The following is a 26,167-nucleotide window of genomic DNA, read 5'->3' on the forward strand; positions in this document are numbered from 1 at the left end:
GTAAACCCTCGTTAACTCGAACTCGCTTATCTCGAAATCTCGGTTAAGTCGAAACTTTTTTTCGCCGTGCATTAACCTCCCATAGGTGCTATGTATTTGCCCCCTCTTATCTCGAAACGTTTTCCGGAGGGAACAGCGGATATCTCGAAATCTTGACCGGGAGGGCCGAAGGCAAAGTCCACTCCCAACAGGAAACGAGGGCTCCATGCGAACGCTTAGCTCTTACTATACGTGCCGAACGCGGTCGTGAAGGCCGAATTTGAAATTCCCGCGGACGCAGCCGTTTCCTATCAGCCTTGTCAAGCAACCGTGGGAGTGATCACATGTGCGCACCTGCGCGCGACTTATGCGCCGTGGGCGGCGTGTGCAAGCGTGGGCCAGTCAGTACGCAACCTAACCCTTGCATGTGCGAGCTGGTATTCTTTGTTTTCCCCGCGATCTGCGCACGACGCATCTTGAGTTCAGTTTTGCTGAGTAGTGAGTGGTGTGTGCAACGGACGCTTCCGAATATCGACCACGATGTCCCGCCCAAAGCAGTGCAAATCTCTGACGTTGGAGAGAAAAGTCGAGCTAATCAAGGAAGTAGAAAAGGCAGGTCGAAGCAAGTCGTGCATCGCCAAGGAATTCGGCAGGAAGAGCCTGCTGCACCGAATTCTGCTGTCATACGACAATGGGAAAAAAGTATGAAATCGATCTGCTGGGTGCAATCAATCTGATGGCCGAAGCCTGGCGCCAACTACGCCCGCTGGCGATTGCTAACTGCTTCGCACATGCAGGGTTTTCTCGCGCCCCCGAATCGATCGAAGAAGACATTGGCGCAGAATTCAGCGGCTGTGATGAGCTGTGCAATGAAGTGCGCAAGGCAACTGGCTGCGTGAACGATACTGAAGACGGCGAGATGGCCTTTGAGGAGTATGCGCTCTACGAGGCGGACGTCCCCGTTACCGGAATGCTGTCGGACGCCGATATCGTTGAGATGGCCGTGAACGACGCAGAAGACCATGCAGACGAGGAAGAGCCCCGAGAAGTGCCTACGACGACAGAAACACGTAACGTGCTGCGCTTGCTCCGCAACAAGGTCGAATGCAGCGGTGGCGACCAACGGCTCATGCGATGTGTTGAGCAACTGGAGAACGCCTTTCTGGGACCGAACGCGAACGCGAAACAGGCGAGCATCACGCAGTTTTTTGGTCCTCGGTAATAAATTTTTTTTTTCGCTCTGAATTCTTGTGCTTTACTACGGTTGCCGTCTCGTGCAGTGGAGCTTTTCCTGGCAGCACTGGCTTTTCTTTTACAGTGACCTGGGCAAACATTTTCGGCGTTTTGCTTAACTCGAAATACCGCTTATCTCGAAATTTTCCCTGGATTTTACGGCTTCGAGTTAACGAGGGATTACTTAGGTGCGAAGCAGCTTATGGCGGGGGCTTTGTCCGTCCCTCCCTCGTTCCTTCCCGCGGCGTCCGCCCCCCCACTGCGCATGCGCGTCTCCTCCCCTCTCTCTCCTCTCCTATGCTCTCTCTCCTCTAGGAATCCTCTACTCTATGGAGCGGCACGCACGACAGGTGGTGCAACGGCTGCATACTCCACTGGGGGCGCCACGGTAGTTCCGCAGTATAAAATGACCGAGCGCGCGCGCACTTCATTCTCTCCTGCGCAACGCCACGATGAGTGCCAGCGTAATGCCACTGCCAGTGTCAGAGTTAGCGTCAGCGCCAGTGTCAGCGTCAGCGCTGACACTGGCTCCCCGCTGCTTCGCATCCACACATGGTTCCCTTTAGTGGGAGATGGTGTAATTTTTATTATAATTATTATAAATGAGAACTGCATTGCACCACTTGAAAACCATGATGTGATCAACTGTACTGCTTTTGCTAGTGCACACCAGACATTCCAAAATCCACATTGGCACATAAGAAATGTGCCATGAACACATTTGCTGAGCGAATTTTTCTTTGTTGTGTTCAGTGGGTTTAACTCGTGGCACTCAGCTAGGTTGTTCGGACAGTGGTTCTCTGAGATGCACAAAATTCTCAGTGTGTCCCCAGTGTGTGAGATGTACGTAAACGCTTCACTTGCACCCACGGCAATTGATATCTGCATAATTCTTTCATGGAGGATTTCCTTTATCAGCACTACAAAGCTTAGAAGTGTTAGTGAATCACATTGAATATGCTCTGATTACCTGTAGATGTTCATTTTGACTAGAACACAGACACGGATTGAAATTTCATGTACTGATACAACCTGATACACTTCTGATTGACTTGCCCATCCTGTAGCTTTCACTGCTGCGCAAGTTGATTTTTAGACAAGAGTTTAGATCAGTTTCAACAAAGATCTTGCAAAGGTCCAGCCAGGCTGCGCCTGCAGGTACTGTCGTTTGCGTGCTGTATGCTTGGGCACACGCTCGTGTTGTTTTGTTCACAACACGTGCACCGATGTGTTTCCTTTTCCAGCCTCTGATTGCTGTGGAGCATAGCCACGCATTCAGCTTTCCTACTTTGTCTCCGAATGAGAGCGCTCCCTGCTTCGTTGCAATTGAAGTTGTAGCATAGTAGGTGCCACTTGTATATAGCAGGAGTTTATCACAACCAAAGAAAGTAGTGCAGTTTTCAGCCACTCTGGTACAAAGAATTCGACAGTCTTAATGTGACTTTCGAGAGACAAATCTGTTACGATTTATACACAAGCTGTTAACCTGCAAATGGTTTTCCAAGTACAGCTTCTCATCTCAGTGTTGTGTGTTCTCCTCCAGAAAGTAGCTGCAATAGGTGAGCATGTTGCCTCGTAGGAGTACCTAAACTATTATCAAACGTTTCAGTAATTGGCTACAGCGATTTAAATTTCACAATTCATGGCAATGCAGAGTCACCCAATTGGGACACTTGCTCTGGTTCAGTCATTTTCACAGAGTGATTAGTCGGCATGAAAATGGTTGTTTGTGCGCTCGTGTGTGCATTTTCACCTTGCGGTTTTCATAATGGTGTATTTGTTATAATCTGAGGTGTGCTGATTTTTTGTTTAGGAGTGACCTGGCCTGCAAGATTGCCATCGATGCTGTGAAGACAGTCTGCATAGAAGATGGTGGCCACAAGGAAATCGACATCAAGCGCTATGCCAAGGTGGAAAAGGTCAGTGCGTGAAGGCTTATTTGCTCTTCTAACCCATTCTATGTGTTTCTGAAAATGCCATGTTATTTTGTAAACTTACTACTTCTAGGTTCCGGGAGGTGCCATTGAGGATTCATGTGTTCTGCGGGGAGTGATGCTGAACAAGGATGTCACGCACCCCAGAATGAAAAGGTTAGTCATGTATAAACAGGCAAGGCTAAGCTTGAGCCTAATGTTCCAACACCTATAGTACCTATTAGCACAGGTCGGCGAACTCACTCATGAGTCGACTCACTCAGACTCACTCAGAATCATATCGAGACGTGAGTCTGAGTCTGAGTGAGTCCGGGTGAGTAAAGTTTTTGTGAGTCTGAGTCCGAGTGAGTTCGGTTGGGAAAAATTTTGGTGAGTCTGAGTCCGGGTGAGTCCAATTGAGGAAAAGTTTGGTGAGTGTGAGTCCGAGTGAGCCCTAAGGGCAAAATATATTGCATGAGTGAGTCTGAGTGAGCTCCACATTTTTTGCCGACCTATGGTCTTATCTACTCAAGTTCAGCATCACTATCAGCCTTATGTCGGCTCACGTTTATACTCACGTATACTCCCACATAATTCAACGCGCTACCGTTCATACGTCAGCTCAATATTTATTGATCAGACGCATGAGTTGAGGAGGGAGAAGGGGAGGAGGTGCCTTGACCTAACCCCGCAAACTTCTTCACGGCAAGTTACTGATCAAAATATCACGTGTGAGTCATCTCTTTCAACAAAAAGATCCTTATTGAACTGCAAACTCAGATAACTCGTCTTTGAAGGTACGAGATCAAAATGCGCTAAGTAGCGCACCGATTATGCGAGATATTGGCGTTAAAGAGCATTGACATTATAGTTGAAAAAGGCTAATTATAGGCTAGCGGACTCATGAGTCGACTCACTCAGACTCACTCAGACTCAGATCGAGCCGTGAGTTTGAGTCTGAGTGAGTCCGGGTGAAATATATTTTGGTGAGTCTGAGTCCGAGTGAGTCCGGTTGAGAAAAATTGTAGTGAGTCTGTGTCCGAGTGAGTCCGGATGAGGAAAAGTTTGGCGAGTTTGAGTCCGAGTGAGCCCTAAGGGTAAGATATGTTTCGTGAGTGAGTCTGAGTGAGCTCCACATTTTTTGCCGACCTATGCCTATTAGGCAACTGACAAGTATGCAATGTCATCATGTACCACACAAGGCTGCATTTCATAAAATAAAATCGCCTTGTGGGTACATTAGGCAATATTTACAGTGAGACAACACATTTATTTCTTTGTTGGTATCGGCAGCGCTCGTCAGGAGATGCATCTTTGCACTTGCCGTTTAGTGCTTAGTTAAGCAGTGTTCCAACCTGTACCATATATTTCACAAGGGTTCACTGCACAAGCACCAAGATGCCTGATAAGTCTACTGGCAGGCCTTCACAGCCATTTAGGACACAGCTGTGTCAATTTGACCACTTGAGTGACATAAAAAAGCATGCATTTCTTTTTTAGACATTTACTGTACACATGACCGAATAATTTTCACTATAACCAGCTTGGTGGTGTATTTCTTTGTGGCTTATGTCACTGTACTGCACAGCATCTTCAACATAAATTGTGGACCAATTTTGATTATGTGTGCCATACGAATGCTCTTCCTTTGAACCTTTTCGCAATTTATTCTTCTACTTTAGGAAATACACATAGGCATATTCATTTATTTATGTACTTATAATACCCTCCGGGCCAAATGGCATTGAAAAGGGAAGCAGTTGCAATAAATAAAATATACAAAACAAACTAGCTCAGTGAATTCAAGTAACACAGTGGTTCTCCTGGTTATAAAGTCTAAATATATATTTACATAAAGTACAATTCTGTTGCTGTTTGGCTTTAACAAACATATGAAATATTACAGGAGGATCGAAAAGCCCCGAATTGTGCTTCTGGATTGCAACCTCGAGTACAAGAAGGGAGAGAGCCAGGTAAGGTTTTGTTCTTTTATTGCAAAGTACCTGTTTCTTCAGCTGTTTGTGTCATTTGAAACTCCCTTTCTGTCCGCATTTTTGTAACAGAGTTTAACAACACCAGTATTGACGAAGAAGCCCACTGTTATAAATATTTGTCGCTATGTTGCTATGTTACTCGTATTAACAATACTGGGCATGTGCTTTATAATTACAACATTTGTTGAGTGCTATTTCAGTGATTGACGGTCATCATCACCCTTCATCCAGATGATTCGATTAGCTTCCTCTATTTTGTTTCCAAACGAGCACATTTTCAAGCAGTATGTTCAAAATGGCCCTCACTGAGTGTTCAACTTGACGATGCATTTTGTTGCAGACGAACATCGAGATCTCACGGGAGGAGGACTTCACCAAGATCTTGGAGATTGAGGAACAGTACATCCAGCAGATTTGCTCAGACATTATCAAGCTGAAGCCTGATGTGGTGATTACAGAAAAGGGCGTTTCTGGTGAGTAACTATATTGCCATGAAAATGAGTTGAATGGCTATTACACTTGACCTTGTTCACTTTGTCGTACAGTGCACGTAACTTCAACAGCCTCTCTCTCTCTCTTTTTTCACATGCATGATTAGTGGGCAGGGAAGGCTTGTTTTTTCACATAAATTTTACTCATCTGGGCAAGTTGAACCAAGTTCTTCATGCAGTAAGCCATAATTGGTGCTAGAGGGACACTTGTGTATGTTACGTCCTCTTGTTGGCAATTACAGCAAATATGGTCGCTGACCGTTTATTCAGACTCGGCAGGAACCGCCGAAAAGTACAAATAATCGAGATTTCGGAAAAAAGGATTCACCAGAAAAAAAGCACCTTTATTGGCCCAGTGGCCGGGAAAACTTGTCATTGCATGTCTTCACACACCCACGCTTACGCGCAACCGAGTCAGCATGTATTTCAGCCAGTGTTTGGCCATCGCTGTTGGTCAACAATAGCCCTGTTTGCGACCTGGCTAAATCCATATTTCACCGCTGTGGTGTGGGCAGCGCGTCATCATTGTAGTCACTGGCCACCTGTGCTGTGGTTCGAAGACCCGCCCTCATCATCGTCCAACTCTGGGAAAACTCCCGATAAACTTTGGATTGAGGTCCGCCACCTTACACCTGGCGAGTAGTCGCTGCTTTTTTCGCCATTGTCAGTGTCCTGTAGTTACCGCGTTTCTTCATTAGTACCGACAGCGCAGATGGAATGGGTGGCGTCATAGCTATTTCAGCAGAATCAGGCCTCACACGCCAAGCAACAAACAAGAGAGTGAAACACAAAGCGCGAGACGCAGATCACCCTCAAACGCCGTACCGAGCTGAATCCGAACAGTGGCTTGGCATTCATTGGATACCTGACTGGCTAAAGCCAAAAGGCAACCATTATGCATAGTCAACAAACATAGCCTTCTAGATTGGCAATTGTAATTTATGCGTGGATTTTTTACACTGGCATGACCTTCAGCCATAGCCGGTGCAACCTGTCGGTGCTGGCAACCTAGCAAAATATTGTAAACATCGCTGAAAGCGTGTCATGGCATTTAAAGTCGCGCTCGATCAGGCAGCAGGAGTCCGGAAAATTGAACGGCGCACTGTGGGGCATCCGAATTTTCAGTCATGTGTTTACCTTACTTCATTGGGACGAGTGACGGTGCCATGAAGGTGTCCGAATAAACAGTCGGCGACTTTACCAATTAGGCCGTGAACCAGTTCAATGCTTTTCATGCAAAGGCTTGTTTTCACATCATGTTAAGCTTAGCGAGAAATGTAAAATCTTATTGATACTGTGTTTTTTTCTGCTTGATAAATTTTTTTTTATTGTGTCTGAAAAATATGCTTGGCATCTTCACAAGTCGTACTTCACAGGCTTTAGGCTTTGATGAAAAGTGGTTTGTTGGATTGCGATTTCTCCAAGTTCCATAATCTGGTGTTGTTTGAATTATTTATCTTACCAGACTTGGCACAACACTACCTCATGAAGGCCAACATCTCTTGCGTGCGGCGTGTGCGCAAGACCGACAACAACAGGATAGCCCGGTAAGCATAGTTTCTTTAGTACAGTGTAACTCCTCACCTTGCCTCATTTTTCGTCGAATCTTCTAATTTGATGCTAGCTGCCTAATATTGAGACATCTATTTTCTCTCTGTTTCGGTGTCACAGACAGCATAAATCAGACGTTCCATTTGTCTTTTTTGTTTGTTTGTTTGTTTTCAGTGTGTGTGGAGCAACGATTGCAAACCGCACAGATGAGCTGCGTGAGGAAGATGTTGGCACAAAGGCTGGCCTCTTTGAGATCAAGAAGATTGGTGAAGAGTATGTGTATTTCTGCTCCCTCTTCTGGTTCTTTGTGGCATATCAAAACCAGTTAACAGCCATGAGTTTGAAAGCAGCATTGTATGTTTAATGTATGCATGCTGTTGCGTGTTGAAATGTGCATAGTTGCATTCTTGCTGCCTTTTAAACTTAGTCGGCCAGGCATGCCCTAAAGTTTCTGCATTTTATCAGCTTGCAATGCAAAGGTGGTAATAAGAGGTCATAGATGCACTTGCACCACAAGAAATATTGTTGTCTTTTAGGTTGTCTCTGTGATGGTGTTGTTGGAGGTTTGTAGAGGGGAGGCAGGCTCTCCCGCAATTGCGCTGGTTTCCACGCGTCCAGGCAGGCGGTCGCAAACCTCGTCCTCAAGAAGAGCTGCTGTTGGAGGGAACCGGACTGAGGAGCAGAAGAAGCGTATAAGAGGTTTATTTACATTTTTACATTTAGATAACTCGTTCCGGAATGTCCTTCGCATGCATCCGCTCGCGTCTTTTAACCCCTTGGCGGTCCCTAGATGCCCGACCTAGGGAAACAGGGGAAGACGTTTCCATCCAATCGGGCAGCGAATCCTGCAGGTCACCTTGCTGGCACCGCCCCCAGCACACGCACACACAACCCAAACACGCGCATTGTTCTCGCAACGATGTCGCGTCGGGGAAAGCATGCCGCCAGCACGCGGGTTGTGATGAGTCCCTCGTGTCGCTGCTCGAGCCGACCACCCATGCGGCCGAACGGCGGCTGCAGGCCCGGCAAGTCCACTGGTATGCGTCTGGGCAGCTGGCGCTGATTTGAGCGTAGACGACCTATTAGCCGGAGACGCACAGCGCGGTGGTCCGAGGTCCGTCTTCGGCGGAAACTCGGTGTCGCGGCCTTTCCTGGGGCACAAAGGCACCATGTGTCGCATTTCCGCTCCGGCACCGGCGACAATGGTGCTGTCTCGAGCAAATTGAAACCATGCACCTCCTGGCGCATGAGAATCAGCCGGGCGTCTTCGCGCTCTTCCTTATCGCCGCACAGTGAAGCGGCTGCCTTTTTTCCGTCCCGGCGCCCCGCGGCAAAGGATGGCTCGCCGATCGCAACAGCTCCTCCGGGGCCAGGAAACTCTGGAATGGCCAGGAACTCAATTGCTGGCCATGAAGAGGGGGTCTCGGAGTCGACGATGACCGCAGACATGCAGCTCGAAGAACCTCACACAAAGGGAAACAGCAGAAAGAACGATCCAGGCGGCACAACGCTACACCGCGCACAAACGTTCAGGATCTGCCTTCAACCCGCCAGGCTTATCAAAACAAAATGTTCATAGTAAAAACTCAAAATTATGAACCTCATTAAATTTTGACCCCTGAGAGGCACATCAAGCAAAGCAAGTGACCATCTTCCCTCTTGAAGTTTCACGCAAGACAGAAATCGTTATTATGGATGATAGGTTGACTCCACTTGGGAACTATTCAGTAAACAATTATAAGGCACCTATCAAGCAAAAGGTTATATTCGTATGCTCCGACATTACATTTCAATCTCGGCTACCACGTTCGTCGGCATTTCTATTCCTTTAACCCTTTCTTATGCCAGAGGAAAAGTTGTAATCTTGGAGGACAAGACTCCATCGGAGCAAGCGTTCATTCTTTTGATATGATTACTACACTTCCGCTGATTCAGACTCTCTTGGTCTGGACGACAGTTTACAGATTCATGAGGAAGCTTATGTCCTCTCCCGGTAACGTAATCCGTACGTAACTCTGCCTTTCTGAACTTATACTTGTCGTAGTTCTCGGCTTATGCGATCACCTGATCATCAAGCATCGAAACAAAACCAAGGAGAATAACCTGCCTACATCAGGCCCGTCTGGTTAATCTTACCTACCGATGTTGGCACTTACAATATCAAACGCACAAAGCTCTTCTGAGCGCTTTAACTCTAGGCTACTCTCATTCATGGAGCGCCGCACTGCTTAAAACGCACGATTGGCGGCACGCCCAATTGTTTCAAGCAAAGTTTGTCTCAACGTGCGTCCGTAATGCAACGTTACGGCGAACAGCACACACTGACGCTTTGCCAAATTACTACACACATTGAAAACACCTGACATAAAAAGTTACATTTTGGTACTGTGAACCAAGCCTCGCGTGCTGGTCACTCTCAAGAGCACGCAGCGAAAACTGCACTAATCAGCATCAAACTTAAGCATTTCGCTAAGCAATTTCTTTTTTTACGCTAAACTTTCCTTGAAATTTTCTTTTACTGCACATTGACGCATCAATGACAGCCTACCACGTTTCACTAAGCCATTAAGGCACCACAAAAATACACAGGGTTCGCGCTATGAAACCTTAATAAGAAACTAGTATTAATGATTAACGCGACTACAATACTCTCATCAGACTTCAATACCATGCGGCTATTATTCTTAAAACTTCGCACCGCGTCTTATAATATACTAAATAAAACTGCAGTCGAACTCAAACAAATTAATCATTTAAAACTTCCACTACACACGCGTGCAAAACACACTGCTGGACCATGCCCCGTTTCCCAATTTGTGAATTCTTTTGAATCGCACCCGATGGGGCCTCGGTCCTGGCGACTTTGGAGTTCGCCCGCGGCTACAGCAGGCACCATCCCTTACTCGCGCTCTGTGTCCTCGCTTCCTACGGCTGGTCGGCGGCTTTCCTTCAGTTCGGCGAAGGGAAAGCCACAAACGTGGGGAAAGAATGAGTCTGCCTCCTTCCTTTGTACTTGTCCCCGCGCGGCACCCCACTACTGTTGCCTTTTGTCGCAGAGATGCGGTTTGTTTTTCGACACTGCGCCCCTTCCGCCGCTTGCGCCTGACCATACGCGTCAATGGACGTTCTCTCGAGCTACGCGCTGTCCTACTGTGTGGTCTTATTGGCTGCAGTGTGGAATCCTTCGCGAGTGTTTGCTGTGCGGACTGCTTCAGCCTCTTTCTTTTCCGGCGGTTTCTACAGCCATTCTTCTTAGTTAGGCGTGTCGCGATCGTACCCTCGAATCTACCGATAACCGGGGACCCATCGCGCTCGACCGCCTTCACCTTTGCTTCTTTTGGGAATACCAGAGAGCCGCTCAATTTCTGAGGCACCTCCGCCTCGCCGCTGACCTCTTTATCGCTGCTGGAAACAGCCTCGTCTCCGCAAGGAGCGCTCTCTGGGTTTGTCTCTGAGCCCTTTTCCCGCACAGTGACGTTACGTCTCACAACTTCTTTGGTTGGGATGTGCACACACGCCAGTCCGGGGTCTTTCTTTTGCTCACCACTTAATGAATCTCTGTCCACTCGCAAAAGCCCCTCTAAACTAAGCGAACCCCCAGCCAACAGCAATTGCTTCTCTTCTCTCTCCGCTTCGTTGTACGGTCGGGCCCCTTTATGTGTACTGTCACTGGTGACATCTAAAACTGGGCGCTCCTCGGCGGTACTCATCAACTTTGGAAGCGTCGCGTCCTTGTTAAGCTCTTGGCTAGCTTTGCCTTCCCCCTGCATTGTCGGACGATCATTTACGTGCTCAGGCGCGAGGAATGTCTCCAGCTCCGCATTAGCCTTATTAGGGCTGCTGAAACAATCCTCGGCCCCGCAAGGAACACCTTTCTGATACGCCCCTGGCTCTAGACCACCGATGGCCTCGTCCTGTACGTGCTCTAGATTAACCCATTCGTAGAGGCACGCATCTTTCTCTAACAGGGTCTCACAACTCGCGACCTGTCGCTCCTTTGATTTAAGAGGCGATTCTACCTGTATCTCACTGTCATTTCCCTCTTTCTCAACTGAAATGCCGAAGCGCCGGAATAACGCTGTCTTAGCGACTTCATATTTCTCGAATTCCTCGTCAGAAAGGCGAGCCACTACACAGGCCACGTCACTAGGAAGAGCGCACAATAAACCAACAGACCAAAAGTCACGGTCTAGCCCTACCTCTGCGCAAACACACTCGAAAGACGCAAGAAAACTTTCAATGTTTTCGCCGGCTTTGTATGCGCGTAGCTTAGACCGTACTCGCTGGACCCGCAGATGTTGGATTTCTCTTCCTTGACTTTCCATCTCAACTCTGTTTTTCACCTTCTCTCTTATGCTCGCACTTTTCCTGTTCTCGTTCGTTTGCTTTTTGAGGAATGCTGCTTACTCCTCTTTGAACTGTTAAACACTGCAGCTCGATTTCGAGCTGTAACCTCCGTATCTCCAATTCCTCTTTCGCTTTTTCGTACGCTCTCTTCATTTCCTCCTCCTTCACAGTTTTCTGAACCAGTTCCCAAGCAATCTGAATGCTCTCCACATTACTACCGCTTTCGTCTATTTTTTTCAATAGCTCACACTTTTTCATCTCTTCATCGCATTCCAGTTCCAATTCCTCACACAACAGCAACAATTCTGCCCTTCGCAACTTCATAAGGTCCATGGTCACTGCTTTTAAGCGTTGGCTTTGCCCTCTCAATGATGCTCAAACAAACGCACTTTGCATCCCAACAATTGACGATTCCCAGGAATTCAAATTATTAACCCAGAAATTGAAGCCTGGCAAATCTCAATGCAGAAACCAAACGCTCACCCGCAAATGCAGTGCCATGTCACCAGGTCCATCCCATCCGCTGATCACCAGTGTTGGGAGTTGTAGAGGGGAGGCAGGCTCTCCCGCAATTGCGCTGGTTTCCACGCGTCCAGGCAGGCGGTCGCAAACCTCGTCCTCAAGAAGAGCTGCTGTTGGAGGGAACCGGACTGAGGAGCAGAAGAAGCGTATAAGAGGTTTATTTACATTTTTACATTTAGATAACTCGTTCCGGAATGTCCTTCGCATGCATCCGCTCGCGTCTTTTAACCCCTTGGCGGTCCCTAGATGCCAGACCTAGGGAAACAGGGGAAGACGTTTCCATCCAATCGGGCAGCGAATCCTGCAGGTCACCTTGCTGGCACCGCCCCCAGCACACGCACACACAACCCAAACACGCGCATTGTTCTCGCAACGATGTCGCGTCGGGGAAAGCATGCCGCCAGCACGCGGGTTGTGATGAGTCCCTCGTGTCGCTGCTCGAGCCGACCACCCATGCGGCCGAACGGCGGCTGCAGGCCCGGCAAGTCCACTGGTATGCGTCTGGGCAGCTGGCGCTGATTTGAGCGTAGACGACCTATTAGCCGGAGACGCACAGCGCGGTGGTCCGAGGTCCGTCTTCGGCGGAAACTCGGTGTCGCGGCCTTTCCTGGGGCACAAAGGCACCATGTGTCGCATTTCCGCTCCGGCACCGGCGACAATGGTGCTGTCTCGAGCAAATTGAAACCATGCACCTCCTGGCGCATGAGAATCAGCCGGGCGTCTTCGCGCTCTTCCTTATCGCCGCACAGTGAAGCGGCTGCCTTTTTTCCGTCCCGGCGCCCCGCGGCAAAGGATGGCTCGCCGATCGCAACAGTGTGGAAAACTCGTGCATTGAAACAGGAACATGAACATGTCTGTTGCCAGTTCCAGGTCAAGAATTCAGGAGTTGCCTCTGTGATGAAAGCTGGCTTTGTCTGCATTTTGTGCTGCCATGTTCCAGGAGAAAATTTTTAGGTGGATTGCACAGACACACTCAACAAAAATCCATTGATGATTCAGGCTTTAAGATTTGCTGCTGCACATGCCATTTGCATGACCAGTCATGATCAGCATTCTTGGCTTAGTAGCATACAGGTCTGCAGTGAAACCTTACAGAAAGGGCATGTTAGTCATGCTCTCCACCAGTTTTTTTCTGAAGCAGAAAAGGGGACACCGTACTGCCGCTACAGAAAAGGATTCGCATAATTTACCAATGACCAGAGCAGTAAAATTGTGCCTAGTATTCAAAATATGGGCTTTGAGATGCGCTACTGCCCGCCGGTCACTCCCGCTTTAAAACATGGATCGTGCCTGCCGCTCTTGTTATAGCATGTTCCAGAACAAAACGCTGGTTGCTGTGATTCTCCCGCTCCAGTCATCCGATATGGGTGGTAATGTTTTTTTAGCTGTACAATGTACAGACACAGTCCTGCAGAAAAGTAAAAACGAGTGTCGAAAGAGCATATACATACAACCTGTGATGACTCAGCATTAGTTTGCCTGACATGCAATCAATAACGTTATGATTATAATGCAGTTAGCCTTACAAAGTACTTCTGTGTTTAGCGTAGACATCTAAATGGCATGCTTGCCTGTTGAACACAACCTATAGTTGCTTACAACCTAAGAATAAATGTAAGGTCTGCCTGTCCCACCCAGAGAAAATTTGCATAGGTGTCCCAACCAATTGCATTTGCTCATTTCCGCAGCTCTCGCATATCTCAGGTAAGTTATTTTCTCATACAGACACATGTTGGTGTCACTGGTCCCGATCGGAAAACTTGGACTTCCTGGCAAATTTCAACAAAGGTTCCGACGTCACAGCTCGGGGAAATGTAATATTTCAAACAGAAACAACGAACTTTTAATTATTAACATGCGTAGTATTTACTGTAGCAACGAAAAGTATTTAAGGCTAGAATGGCAACCGCGTAGAACTACTGTTGAACAGATAAATGACAGGCGCACCACAGTTCTGGGGGCAGAGCTTGTATTTATTCTTAGGTTGTGACCGACCATAGATTATTTGTCGCATTTCTTAGTAGAATGCAATCTCTTTTCATTGCCTCCTAAATGCACATGAACACTGCATCAGCATCATTGCATGTGGTGATGAAGATGTGCGTGCCTCTGCAGGTACTACTGCTTCATCACTGAGTGCGAGGACCCCAAGGCGTGCACAATCCTGCTGCGTGGTGCCTCTAAGGATGTGCTGCAGGAAGTGGAGCGCAATCTACAAGATGCCATGTGTGTGGCACGCAACGTTATCCTCGAACCTCGCCTTGTGCCTGGGGGCGGTGCTGTTGAGATGGCTGTCGGGCATGTGAGTATCTGTAGTGCACGTACTCAGTGGCCAAAATAAAATGTGCTGTGTGCCACATAATAGTCAAACATAATTTCAGATTGTGATTTTTATGGACATGACCACTGCTCCAATAGCAGCAACTAAGAATTTGTAAACATCGGATTGCGTTAAAGCTTCTGATTGCTGTTTTCGTTTAAAGGATGTGTGGGTATTCTATATTTCATGTATGAATGAACTTGTCTTTTTTGCTCTATTCAATTTGATGTTTCATTGCTCACAGAGGCAGTGGCTCGCAGTGTGTGTTCTCTCTGGGTTTTTTTTTTTCTCTCTTCAGGTGTTCCTTTCTTTGCCTGGGAATCGAATTTAATTTTTATAATCAATAATGTGGCATGGAAAATTGGTAGTAAGCTGTTTATTTCACCATAGAAGACGTACAAAAGTCCATGGTGCAGCGGCTGCTCAATGTTATACCCAATGTTTTGTTAAAACCAGTACCATTACAAGCGAGCTAGACTGTAGTGTTTGGCAGCGAATGCACGCTGCGACTTGGTTGCACGAAAGTGTGTAAAAGGGTAAAAGTCCTCCCCTCCCCACAAAAATAGGAGGAAGAGGCAAAGGAAGCTTTCTTTTTTTTCTTTAGTTGTTTGTTTCTACAGCAAGTGTTGTAGTATGGGTAACAGATCTCGTAATCATATCTGTATATTGTGGCACAGCTACTTACGGAGAAGAGCAAGAACTTGACGGGAGTGCAGCAGTGGCCATACCGTGCCCTGGCCAAGGCACTGGAAATCATCCCAGCCACCCTGATCCAGAACTGTGGTGGCAACACTATCCGCACACTCACGGCCCTGAAGGTGAGGCACACACTTGCACCATCCATTTGTAATTGCAGCATGGTGTGGGTGCATGTACCTTCCTACCTTGTTATGACGAATTTGGGCATAACAAATAAGTAGGTATAACAATGTACTGAAGTTTCTAAACTCGTAGAGTCAGTAAGGTGATGAAAGGGGCTAGTTGGTTCATGTTGGCTTGGCGATGCGCTTATGGTAGGGAAATGCTGCAAAGAACACAGGACACAGTTTAATAGAATGAGCATGAACAATAATCAGTTGAAGTTTGCGCTTGTTCTGTTAAACTGTGTCCTGTGTTCTTTGTAGCGTTTGCCAACCATAAGCGCATCACAAAGCCAAACTCATAGACATTACCGTAAAAACCCGCAGATAGCTCAGACCCACAAGAGTCCGAGGCGTATTTCGGGGACAGCAAACGTGAGGCAAAAGGTTTGCACACAAATATAGCCCGAGGAAAACAGAAACTGAATACATCTGTTTACGCATTTACAGTAGAACTTCGTTGATACGTTCTCGCTTAGTACGATTTCCCGGCTCCTACGCTCGAAATCGCGAAAATTAAAAATAACCCAATACAGCTGTGTGTAATACGTTCCGGTTAATACGTTCCCGAACAATACGATTATTCGGCAGCAACGTTCAGCACCGCGGAAAACTGTGGTCGTATGATACGTTTTGTACTCATAAGCTCTCATTCAGGTGTGCAAAAAGGGCCCTCTCGTGTACTTGTGAAGCGCGAAGTGGCAGACAGCCGCTGTTGCAGCGACGGCAGCTTCTCCGCAGTGCCTTCCCCCCTCCGCGTCTCTTCCGAATTGCCCGATCGTCCCCTCCGTGTCTTCTACAATTGCTCAATCGCCGCTCTGTCAACCACACACCGACCCAAAGGCAGGCGGCGACGCTGGCCGTCAAAATCTTCAAACGACTTGCCGCGGAGGGAAAACGCACATTGCCGCCGCCGCATAGCTACAGCTGCAAACACGCCGCGACCCATAACCATAGCAACGCCGCCATTGTGCCTAGTGAATATGGCCGATAATTTCCCCCACACTTTTCTCCCCGAGCGCATTCGTTTTTGGGTTGCTCCGCCCGGCGCTATTCTAGTCGGCGTTCGTATTTCTGCTGGGCAATTCTGCCTAACAGGGGTCGTCAGAAGTTGCCAGAAAGATTTGTTCTAGAAGATATCTGGGAGGTTTCTAGTTATCAGACGCCAAACGAGACGATGTGCGCTTGTCGCCATCTTTGTGAGGACTCGACAGATAGCAAGTGCGGGGCCTTGGGTACTTCACCTTCGGTTGCCATTACACCGGGCGTTATCTTTAAAGGGCCCCTAAACCACCCAGCGGTCGAAATTTAGTTGAGAGAGGAGAAGTTGTGCTCGAGTTTACAACGAACCGTAGCCGTGAGAATTTTTCGAAACTGTGCCGTAATAGCGGAGTTACACGCGTTTGATGATCGAAACGCGACGATCGCTTCTTTCCCTCTTTCCTTTGTTACCCTCTTCCAAAACCGCTTTGTCCTCCTCGCTGATGCCCCTCCTCATCTCGCGTGGGCATACGTCACCGCTGACAGTGCTGGTTAGAGACAGCGTCACTTCAGGTTGCTGCGACTGCCGGCGACTCCGACGCTCCAGCTCGCCGTCAACTCTGTGGTGGTATCTGGGTGCACTGTTCGTTGACTTACCGCTGTTGCGGCAGTGCCGGCCCGTGCCCCTACGAATCGTGCCGGTTGGACCCTGTGTTGCGCGCACGCCTTCAAAGGATCGCCAACGTGATGGGACCCGTACAGGGACACGCCGTGCCAGACCACCTCTGCTCGAGATGAGTTCACGAGCTCATCAACCGCAAGGCGTGGATGTGTAATTACCTAGCGAATTGGCGGTGCGTTTTAGTCTGTCCGGCATTAAAGAATCGTCGCGTAAACCAATAAAATATCCCCAAGCTGGCGGCCAGGTCAAGTGGCGCCAGCTATGGAGGATTAGAAACTAACAAAACGCTTAATCTATGTCCTCCGAGCATTCGGAAGCGCACTTCTCGACTCGCTAAGCCTACAAGCATCGATTGATTATTTGAGTATGGCTCTCCAAAACGGGGCTGAATCGGTACGAAATACTTTGCTGTCGAAGCTTACGGAAATGAATCTAAAGCAAATGGAAGCATCATTTCGGAGCTTACACGCTACAGAGCACACGGCGGCACTTGATAGACTCGAGGTGGACGACAAACCGCTTTTGGCACTGAGGCCATGTTTTTCGGAGGGCTTGCCGGCGTAGCTTGCCGTGCAAGTTGGACTGCTGTCGCGCGTGCGGCGCCGCCCGACGTTCTGCGGCACCGCGCGTTGCGGCAGGCTTGCCGCTAGCTTGAGCGGGCCTTACGGGCCGCAGATGTCGATTCGCAAGCGGCAACACGACCAAGAACAGCAAGGTGCGCCACGAACAGCTGTTTGCAGAGTAACCGGAAGTCGTCGTAAGTCGTGTCGGCCAACTCGCAAGCATCGAAAACGATAACGTCATAGTTTCACTGTGATGTCACACCATGTCAGTCGGCGGGGAAATGGCGGGGACCGGAAAGGAGCGACTATTGTTTTTCGAAATTGTGGCCGCCCGCGACTGTAGCGCTGCGGCGTGTGGCATCGTTGATCGCGACGGCATTCGCACGCGATGCGCTTGTTTACTTGAAATGTTTGGGAAAATGTCGGAGGGGGTTTTAGGGGCCCTTAATGGGGGAAGCGGGTCTTTGAGACCGAAAATCAGAAAAAAAATCGAATTTTTGAAATGTTTTATTTGGATTCTGCCGCTACTGATGCCTAACCTCACCAATTTTCATGCGTCTTAGATCAGTATTTTAGCCGTGACAGCCTTTTATGTGCCATCCGCGGCTAATTTTTAGCGATGAGACGCGTAAAAAACGGGCTTATTCAGCGCCGCGCTGTTTCGTTCTACGTTACCTACGGAAGCCATCTTGGTCGCATTCGAAAGAGCCGCGCTTTTTCTTGAATATCCCGCTGCCCTTGTTTCCGTCCACTCAGAATTCACGTAGAAAATCCGCGCAAAAAAAGGTCCCTCCGCGTGAGCCTATGGCACAGTGAGCCCACGTGACTAAATAACGCCTTCCGATTCGTCGGGCCTCCCGCGCTGTCTGCTACAGTGCACGCAAAGCGGCAAGTTGATGTCGCCGTAGTATAACTGTGTTGTTCTCGTCGATTTACGTCCGTAAAGTTCCAACCCGCACAAGCTGGCAAGAAATGGAGCAGGCGTTTTTATCATCCTCAACAAAGACTGCACATTGCGGCGGCTTACTGGCACGGCGCCAAGCGAGCTAGACGAAGTGCACCGCAGCCGCCGGAAGTGAATTAGGCCTACGCTCTCGGCCGTGTTTCGGAACTTTGATCGTGGCGAAGCCATATCGAAAGTTGCGCAGCGCTCATAAATTCGAAAAAAAAAAAAAGCGAGATCACGGCTCTGGTGCAATCAGAAGCGCTCCAGCGGAGGACGGCGTGGTGGCGGAACGCGATTCATCGGTCGAAATGCCAACTTTACCTGTGGTCGGCAGCCGCCTCGCGACGTCAGTGATAGGAAGCGTGGTAGAAGGATCGACACGACGTTCTTGACTAGCGCCGATCGTGCGCAACAGCAGAAAAAGACTGAGATAAGATCTCCGGCTTATCGGCAACTTCCGCTAGCGAGCGCGAAGCTGCGCACGCTCGCAACAGCGTGCGAGGGCTCTGCCTGCGGCGCTAACTACGGCATTGTCGACTTCCTCCGCAATCAACAAACTGCTTGAAATGACATGCACTGGGGCCGTTTCGATTGGAAAATGTGATAAGCTACTCTCCTGGTGTCTTCTAAGGCATTTATTTGCAAAGTAAGCATTTTTACTTGTGTAGCGCTCCTTGAAGATACAGAGTTTTGTTTTGCTTTTTTCTCAGTTTCAATTTTTGGCCACCTTTCATTCTTTTAGCGAGCGTTTCTCAGCTTTGGTACACTCAATTTTGATCATTTTTGTATTACTGAAAAGCTGGATGTTTAGTGAGTGCAACAAAGTGTCATATGTTACTATAGAAAAAGCGTAAGTTTTTACAAGAGAGAAAATAACAAAAATACATTTTCTCGGTAATCGAATGGCGGATTTTGAAGCTTCATAACTTTTGTTGTAGGAAAGCTAGAACCATAAAATTTGCTTTTTGCACTCTTTGATAACTGTAGAATGCAATGAACATTTAATTCAGCAGGATCCGAGTAGCCAATTTATGTAAAAGGTGATTAAACGAAATTTTAATGAATGACTAATTAAAAAATTGTCGTAAAGGGCTACACAAAAACTGAGTTCATATTTGATATTTACACATGTAAATACATGATCACCGAAGTTTTCATCATCCTACTTAAATAAAAAGATGCTTCATGTCAAAGTGCCTCTTCCCCCTAATGCCCTTTCCGCCGTGCGAGATGGTGCGATTACAGAGTGGGCGAGTGAACATACCAGCTCATGTCTCACAGTAGTACAGAACCACAAACTGATCAGCGCGAGTGGTGCGACACGTAGTATGCGATAGCCGCGAGCAGCTGTCGCTATTCGGGGACGCTTATCACTTTCGACAGGATTTCGCATACTCGGGTTGTTCCGCGATTTGGTTTACGTGCATGCGAAGATGTTGGCTTGTTAAGCCTTTAGGCGGGTGCGGCAGTTTTCATCACGGACGGAGTGCGAGTCACGCGTGATCTTGCGAACGTACATGGATCGTATCCCAAAATGCGTATTCTTGAGAATATCACTTCTGCCTGTTGGAAACCCTAGCCCCATATTTCCAAGCCGGCCATGCAGAACAAACCGACGCTCCATGTGGCGCTACGTTTCGGCTGCTGACACTGCTGTAGCGTTCTTTACGTTTACGCTGGTTGTACCAGAGTTTCGATTTTGCAGTATCCGGGTTTCAGGATTTCAATACTCGTGACCACGATGTTCTTTTCGGTCAGGACCGGAACTAGCTGGCTGACCTCTGGCGGCAGCGAGATGCCAGGAGTTCGAAAAACGAAAGTCCCTCCATGTCTTTGAGAAATACCGTATTTACTCGATTCTACCGCGCCCTCGATTGTAACGCGCACCCGTTTTCCGCGACACCAAAAAAAAAAAAAGTAATACATCGATTGTAACGCGCACCCATTTTTTCGTGAGAGAAAAGAAAGAACAAAAAAAGTCCGTAGGAGTCAAACTTTGCATATTCGAAGAACAAGTATTTGGGTTTTAAAGAACTAAAGTTTCAAAAAAGTAAAACACAGTCAAAAAGCGGGCCTTGCCGCTAAAACTGTCACCACTACAGCGGCGATACGAGTCGCGTAATGATCAGTCCTCGTCGCTGTTGGACAACTCCTTGTCGCTGTCAACGCTCTTCGATTTCGGGAAACCGCCCTGCCTTGGTCCACTGAAACCTTTTCGTGAGCTTTGCTGTAAAAATCTTCTGCTTCTATTTGCGCCAGTCTCGCACGCACATTGCGGGAACTCCGAACGACCGCAATGCGGCCCAATTTCCGCCCGTCTCAGCACATGTAATAACTATTCTTTTAAATGCTGCAACGTGGTGCACATCGTCGAGTATTTGGAGTTGGCGCTTCCATGCCGTCGATGCGAACGCAGAACGAGATGACAATCTCCTCAGCACACGTACGAACTGAAACAATAATGGCAGAAATGGCCAAGGCACGTAGGAGGCGGCCATTTTGAAATGCCAATGGCAATACAATAACAGAGTTTCTTTTTTTTTTTCGGTACGCGATTCTAACGCGCATGCGATTTTGGACTCGTTTTACCGGAAAAAAGGTGCGCGTTAGATAGAGTAAATACGGTAAATGTTTTTTGCCCTTGCACCTCAATATGGGCTTGTCAGTGTAGCGTCATCATCATCGCCATTTTCCAACCGCCGCGCCTCTCGCACAGCTCATGCCTAGAGGTCGAGGCGCGAGCAGAGGAACGTGCCCACGCTCCTGGTGGTTTGGACGCTGCAGGCCGCCGCCGCTCCGCTTCGGCAATCGCCTTACAATAAAGTGGCAAGACAACGACACGGCCACGTTGGCCGCCGATCACGTCTACCTCTCTCGCTACATTGGTTACCCGAGAACATGCCCTTCGCCAAGCGGCCCGCTGCTATGCTTCCGCGACTCTGCCCTCCAGTTCCGCCGTTTCACCCGGCCTACCCCCGAGCGTGGGTTTATGCGGCACGATGCCGTTCTCAGCCGTGAATGGCGTCAAGGCACAGCCGATGATGCACGCTGTCCTGCTGATGCCCTCCCGGTTGAGCTGTGTCATCTAGCCGCCGAGTCGTCCTCCAGCCCGCGGCCCTACGATGACCTCTGCGCAGCGGTGCTCGCCTGCTACGGACAAACGTTCCGCCCGCTTCCGGGGAGCCGCGAGTTCCAGATTTCCCCTCCGTCACAGGGAGCTGTACCAACCGGCCCGCAGCCTTCGCTTGACCAAGACTTGACTTCCCCAGCTACGACTCCTCCCGACCTCATGTCAGGCCACCACGCATTGATTCCTGCACCCGACCACCCGCCCGACGAGGTACAGGAAGTGCTTGCTGCCATCGGCCACTCCACTGAGAGCTCTGTCTTTTCGACAGCCTCGTCCCATGGTCCTTCAGACGTGCCGGCCATCTGCACATCTTCCCTGACCTCCATGGCCCATAACACTTCTGCCACGTCAGGCTCCACGACGGCTACCTCGCCGCACGCCCTGGAGTCTGCCATAGATGGGGACATCGTCACGCCCACTATACGACCCCCAATTGCGGAGGCATCGCCAGCGATGGATGTCCGACGAACCCGTTTTTTCCATCGACCTCCGGCACTGTGCGCATCTTGCCAGCAGCGACCAGCCCTCGCCCTCCGCAGTCTCTCGCAGCCGAAGTCCCAGCCCCTAACCCACCGATGGCCGAACTTCCGAGACGCTGCGACTATGACTGATGCGCCTGAGGACGACGTGCCTGGTCAGCATACGCCAGAGCTGACCGCATATGCCACGCCAGCCACAGAGGCAGACATCCAGCATGCCGACCTGCGCACCAGCCCGTGAGCCGACCACACCGTAGGGGCTTCCACAAGCACAGGTTCGCCGTCCGAACCTGCAGCAGAGACCACGCCTGCTCAGCTTCACCACAGGTTTCCTGCGGAGCCCTGACGCAGGACACCATCCACCCAACAGTAACCGCTACGCAGGCGCAAGGTCGCAACGGCAACGACGCCCAACGCCACACATGTCTACCGCACGCGACTTTACGTCGACGAAGCCACCGCGCTCGACGCCAAACACGGCAGAAGCTTCACACCCGCCCTTCAACGCTACCACGCGGTGCAGCCATCTCCCTCAAGGGTATCTATGCGTTGCGGAGACATCCCTTCGTGCGTCGTCAGGGACCGATACGCACTTGCGTCGACGCGCCCCCGTCATATGACCCAGTGGTCAACGCTGCGCCGACGACTGCAATGACATCTGCACCTGCCCTCAACTGCATCTGCGGGCACCTCTCTCAGCTGCGCTCACTCGCGACAACCGGTGCGCTACCGAAAGGCCCCATCAAGTCACCGTGGGACCCACCTGGGTACGACCACAGCGTACTTTCGCCCGGTTCTTCATCCGCTGCGCTTCTCCCAGAGCCGCCCGCCAGAGACTTACCGGTTCCCGAAGGTCCTTGCACGTTCACGACCTGGACTTCTCACGGACCCTCTTTTCTCGCCATAGCAAAATTCTTGTATATACGCCCCCATCGTTTTTCATTCCGGGCTCTTTTCTGCAGCGGGGAAGTAATCTGTAGCGTCATCATCATCGCCATTCATCATCATCGTCATTTTCCAACCACAGCGCCGCGCCTCTCGCGCAGCTCATTCCTAGAGCTCGAGGGCGAGCAGAGAGGAACGTGCCCACGCTCCTGGCGGTTTGGACGCTGCAGCCGCCGCCACTCCGCTTCGGCAATCGCTTACAAATAATGTGGCAAGACAACGACACGGCCACGTGGCCGCCGTCACGTCTACTTCTCTCGCTACATCAGCCTCAATTTTTACTGATTCGGATCGTACGGGTGTTCCCGGATTGTAAGTTTGTTTTCCGCTTTTTTTTTTTTTTTTTTTTTTTTTTCCGGAAACGTATCAAAGACTTCTACTGTATTCATCGTCATCTGACGCACTTTCTTCCAAAACTCCCTTGTCAGAGATGTCCTCACACAGCACTCATCTTCAGTGCCATTAAGGACGTTTGAAATCGAGCACTTCTTGAAGCACAATGAACGAACACCGCGGGAATGCAGGCCCAAGCCGCGGCGATCCATGTGCACAGCATCACTGTGCACATAACCCATTTCAGCCATCCGGCTTCTCGAGATTCCTCCAGGTGACACCAAACGTGTCATGCATGCGTGTCGATGAGAGCCCCCAGCAGTGCTTTTTGCTCCGAAAGAAGTCTGTCAATTGTCGTTCAGGGTTGGGAAGCACTCCATTTTTCGCTCCCCGAAAACTTCACAGGCTGCTGCACAAAAGAAAGCTTTTCTCTGTTTCTCCCAACCGTGAATGCTTAGCTTTTTACCCAGAACTGCCACCCCGCAGCACAGTTGCCGATGGTTTCAGCAACTGAGACCACCAGCAGCGAATACTGCTTCATGGTCCTGACACGTGTAAGATCGTGACCGTCGTGAAGTGGCCAAGTGGTTGCAAGGGGACTGTTGATGTAGGACTACCGTATAGAGTCAAACCTCGATATATCGAACACGGACATATCGAATTATGCCTATATCGAACGGTTCCTATATCACGTGGGAAATTGCATGCATTTTTAATTTTTATTTCGAACGAAGTTTGACATGTAATGATATATCGAACTCGCCACCACAAACCGCCCGCGCTCCGTTGACAGGCGGCGAGCTTTCCCGCAACTCTCGAAAATAGCGGTAGCGCGGTGGGCGTTTACGACTGCTGAACACATCGATGGCGCCGAGTGCGCCACTTGAACGTAGCTGCGTACACACGCCGCAGCCTTGCAGCAACGACGCCTGACGACGCACTGCACTTGTTGCACCAGCTCCTCCTTTCGCCAAGCATCCGTTGCATCGGTCGTTGTTGTGCTCGTGCGTTGGGCTTGCCGCGCGTTGTGGTGTGTGTAGCGATGGCTGCAGACGCAGAAGAGAAAGAAGAACGGACGACCCTGACTTTTGCAGCAAAACTGGAAGCAATCCAGCGCGCGTCGAGAATGGCGAGAAGAAGTCGAGCGTCGCGGACGGGTTAGGCATACCAGGAGCGCATTGAGTACTCTGCTCAAACAAAGCCGACATAAAGGCCAAGGCCGAGAAGATCGGCACTCGGGCGCACGGCGTGTACGCAAAGCTGCTTTTGAAGATGTGAAAAGTCTCTCCACAAGTGGTTCATAAACGCAAGGGCCCGAAATATTCCTGTATCGGGGCGATGTTGCAACAGAAGGCAAAGAACTTTGCATTCATTCTCGGCGTCGAGAATTTCAGTGCGAGTAGCGGTTGGCTACAACGTTTTAAGACTCGTTTCAACATTGTCGGGAAGGACTGTGTCGGGAGAGGAGTGAGGACGCCAATGATGAAGAAATTCAGAAGTGGCTTGATCAGGAGTGGCCCAAAGTTCTCGCCAAGTATGAGCCAGCCGAACCAAATCTTTAATGCTGGCGAGACGGGCCTGTTCTGGCAAATGCTCCGCGGCAAACGCTGGACACTCGCGGGGACAAGTGCCACGGGGGCAAGCAAGGCAAGGCCCGTGTGACGGTCCTATGGCTGCCAATATGGATGGGAGCACAAAGCTGCGGCCACTTGTAATTGGCAAATTTAAAACCCGAGGTGCATGCGGAACTGCCCCAACATTCCGGGGACTTATGCCTGGAATAAGAAGTCGTGGATGACGAGGGATATTTTCCTCAAGTGGCTGAAGGCGTGGGATTCGGACCTGGTGCGTCAGGGACGGAAGGTATGCCTTATCGTCGATAACTGCACGGCACACCACACCGATGCCCAGCTGAGACACACATCGAAGTAGTATTCTGCTGCCCAACACCACTTCGAAGCTCCTACCGTTGGACCAGGGCATTATCCGCACATTTAGTCTATCTACAAGCGTCGGCTGATCGACATTTTGCTTGTAAAACTCCGGAGGGCCAAGATCTGAAGATCGATCTTTTGGCGCCATCCAAATGCTCAAAGTGCGTGGGAAAACGTCAAGCAGTCGACGATAGCCAACTGCTTTCGGCATGCGGGCTTTGGTGGCCGCACTGACGAGGCATCAGTGGAAGAATCCGAGGAAGCTGGGTTGGCATGCGCAGATGAAGAAAGCGAGCTCGCCGAAACATGGAGCAAACTGGAGAGCTTTGTTGGTGCGGAGCCGCAAAGCATGTGCATCGAAGACTTCGTTGGAGGTGATGACAGCACTGGTACAACGGCGGAGCTAACGGATGTAGAGATCGTCGCCGAAGCTACCGCTGAGCAGCCGAATGAAGACGCTGCCGAGGCGGATCCCGCAAGCGCTGATGGTGCCCCGCTCCCACATCAGCTGAGGTCGTAGCCGCTTTGGCCCTTGTGCGCCACCACTGCAGCGCGATTGAAGGCACCGGCCTTTCACTTGTGGATCGCCTGGACTATGTTGAGGACGCAGTCGTCAAACACGCCATTGCCAACAAAAGCAGGCTACTCTTTTTCAGTATTTTAAGCCAACACAAAAATACTTTGTTTGAATCTTCAAGTGAGTATTTACTGCACCAGGATTGGTTCGTTGGTTGTTTTCCACAAGTTCGTGACGCATTTTTTACGTGATTTTTTTATCTCGAATTCTGGATATATCGAACTATTTCGCGATCGCCGTGCCGTTCGATATATCGAGGTTCGACTGTATTGCCGATTATAAGTCGACCCCCAACTTGCACCCCTTCTAGGGAAAGAAAAGTTGACTCCGAACACAGCCTCATGCTGCGGCCATAGCTCACAAATAAGTTTTCAGAAAAGGGAGTGA

At 49.5% G+C, this 26,167-nt stretch overlaps 2 protein-coding genes across 2 annotated transcripts in view; both read left to right on the plus strand.

Annotated features, from left to right (window-relative positions):
• Positions 1 to 15,285, plus strand: part of LOC119386137 (T-complex protein 1 subunit gamma) — a 28,046-nt gene extending 12,761 nt beyond the window's left edge. Inside the window, exons 8-15 of the mRNA XM_037653481.2 lie at positions 3,026 to 3,131; positions 3,220 to 3,302; positions 5,032 to 5,098; positions 5,460 to 5,592; positions 7,076 to 7,157; positions 7,336 to 7,434; positions 14,146 to 14,332; positions 15,028 to 15,285. Of these exons, the coding sequence (XP_037509409.2) occupies positions 3,026 to 3,131; positions 3,220 to 3,302; positions 5,032 to 5,098; positions 5,460 to 5,592; positions 7,076 to 7,157; positions 7,336 to 7,434; positions 14,146 to 14,332; positions 15,028 to 15,270 (1,000 nt within the window). The 3' untranslated portion in view covers positions 15,271 to 15,285. The remainder of the gene's footprint in view (positions 1 to 3,025; positions 3,132 to 3,219; positions 3,303 to 5,031; positions 5,099 to 5,459; positions 5,593 to 7,075; positions 7,158 to 7,335; positions 7,435 to 14,145; positions 14,333 to 15,027) is intronic.
• Positions 15,286 to 22,642: 7,357 nt separating this feature from the next.
• The window catches only part of LOC119386138 (uncharacterized), a gene marked incomplete at its 3' end in the record, with an annotated part of 142,221 nt that continues 138,696 nt past the window's right edge, over positions 22,643 to 26,167 (plus strand). The window contains 1 exon segment of the mRNA XM_049414229.1: positions 22,643 to 22,844. Coding sequence (XP_049270186.1) covers positions 22,643 to 22,844 — 202 coding nt within the window.

Source organism: Rhipicephalus sanguineus, chromosome 3 (genome assembly GCF_013339695.2).
Source record: "Rhipicephalus sanguineus isolate Rsan-2018 chromosome 3, BIME_Rsan_1.4, whole genome shotgun sequence".
Lineage (NCBI taxonomy): Eukaryota > Metazoa > Arthropoda > Arachnida > Ixodida > Ixodidae > Rhipicephalus > Rhipicephalus sanguineus.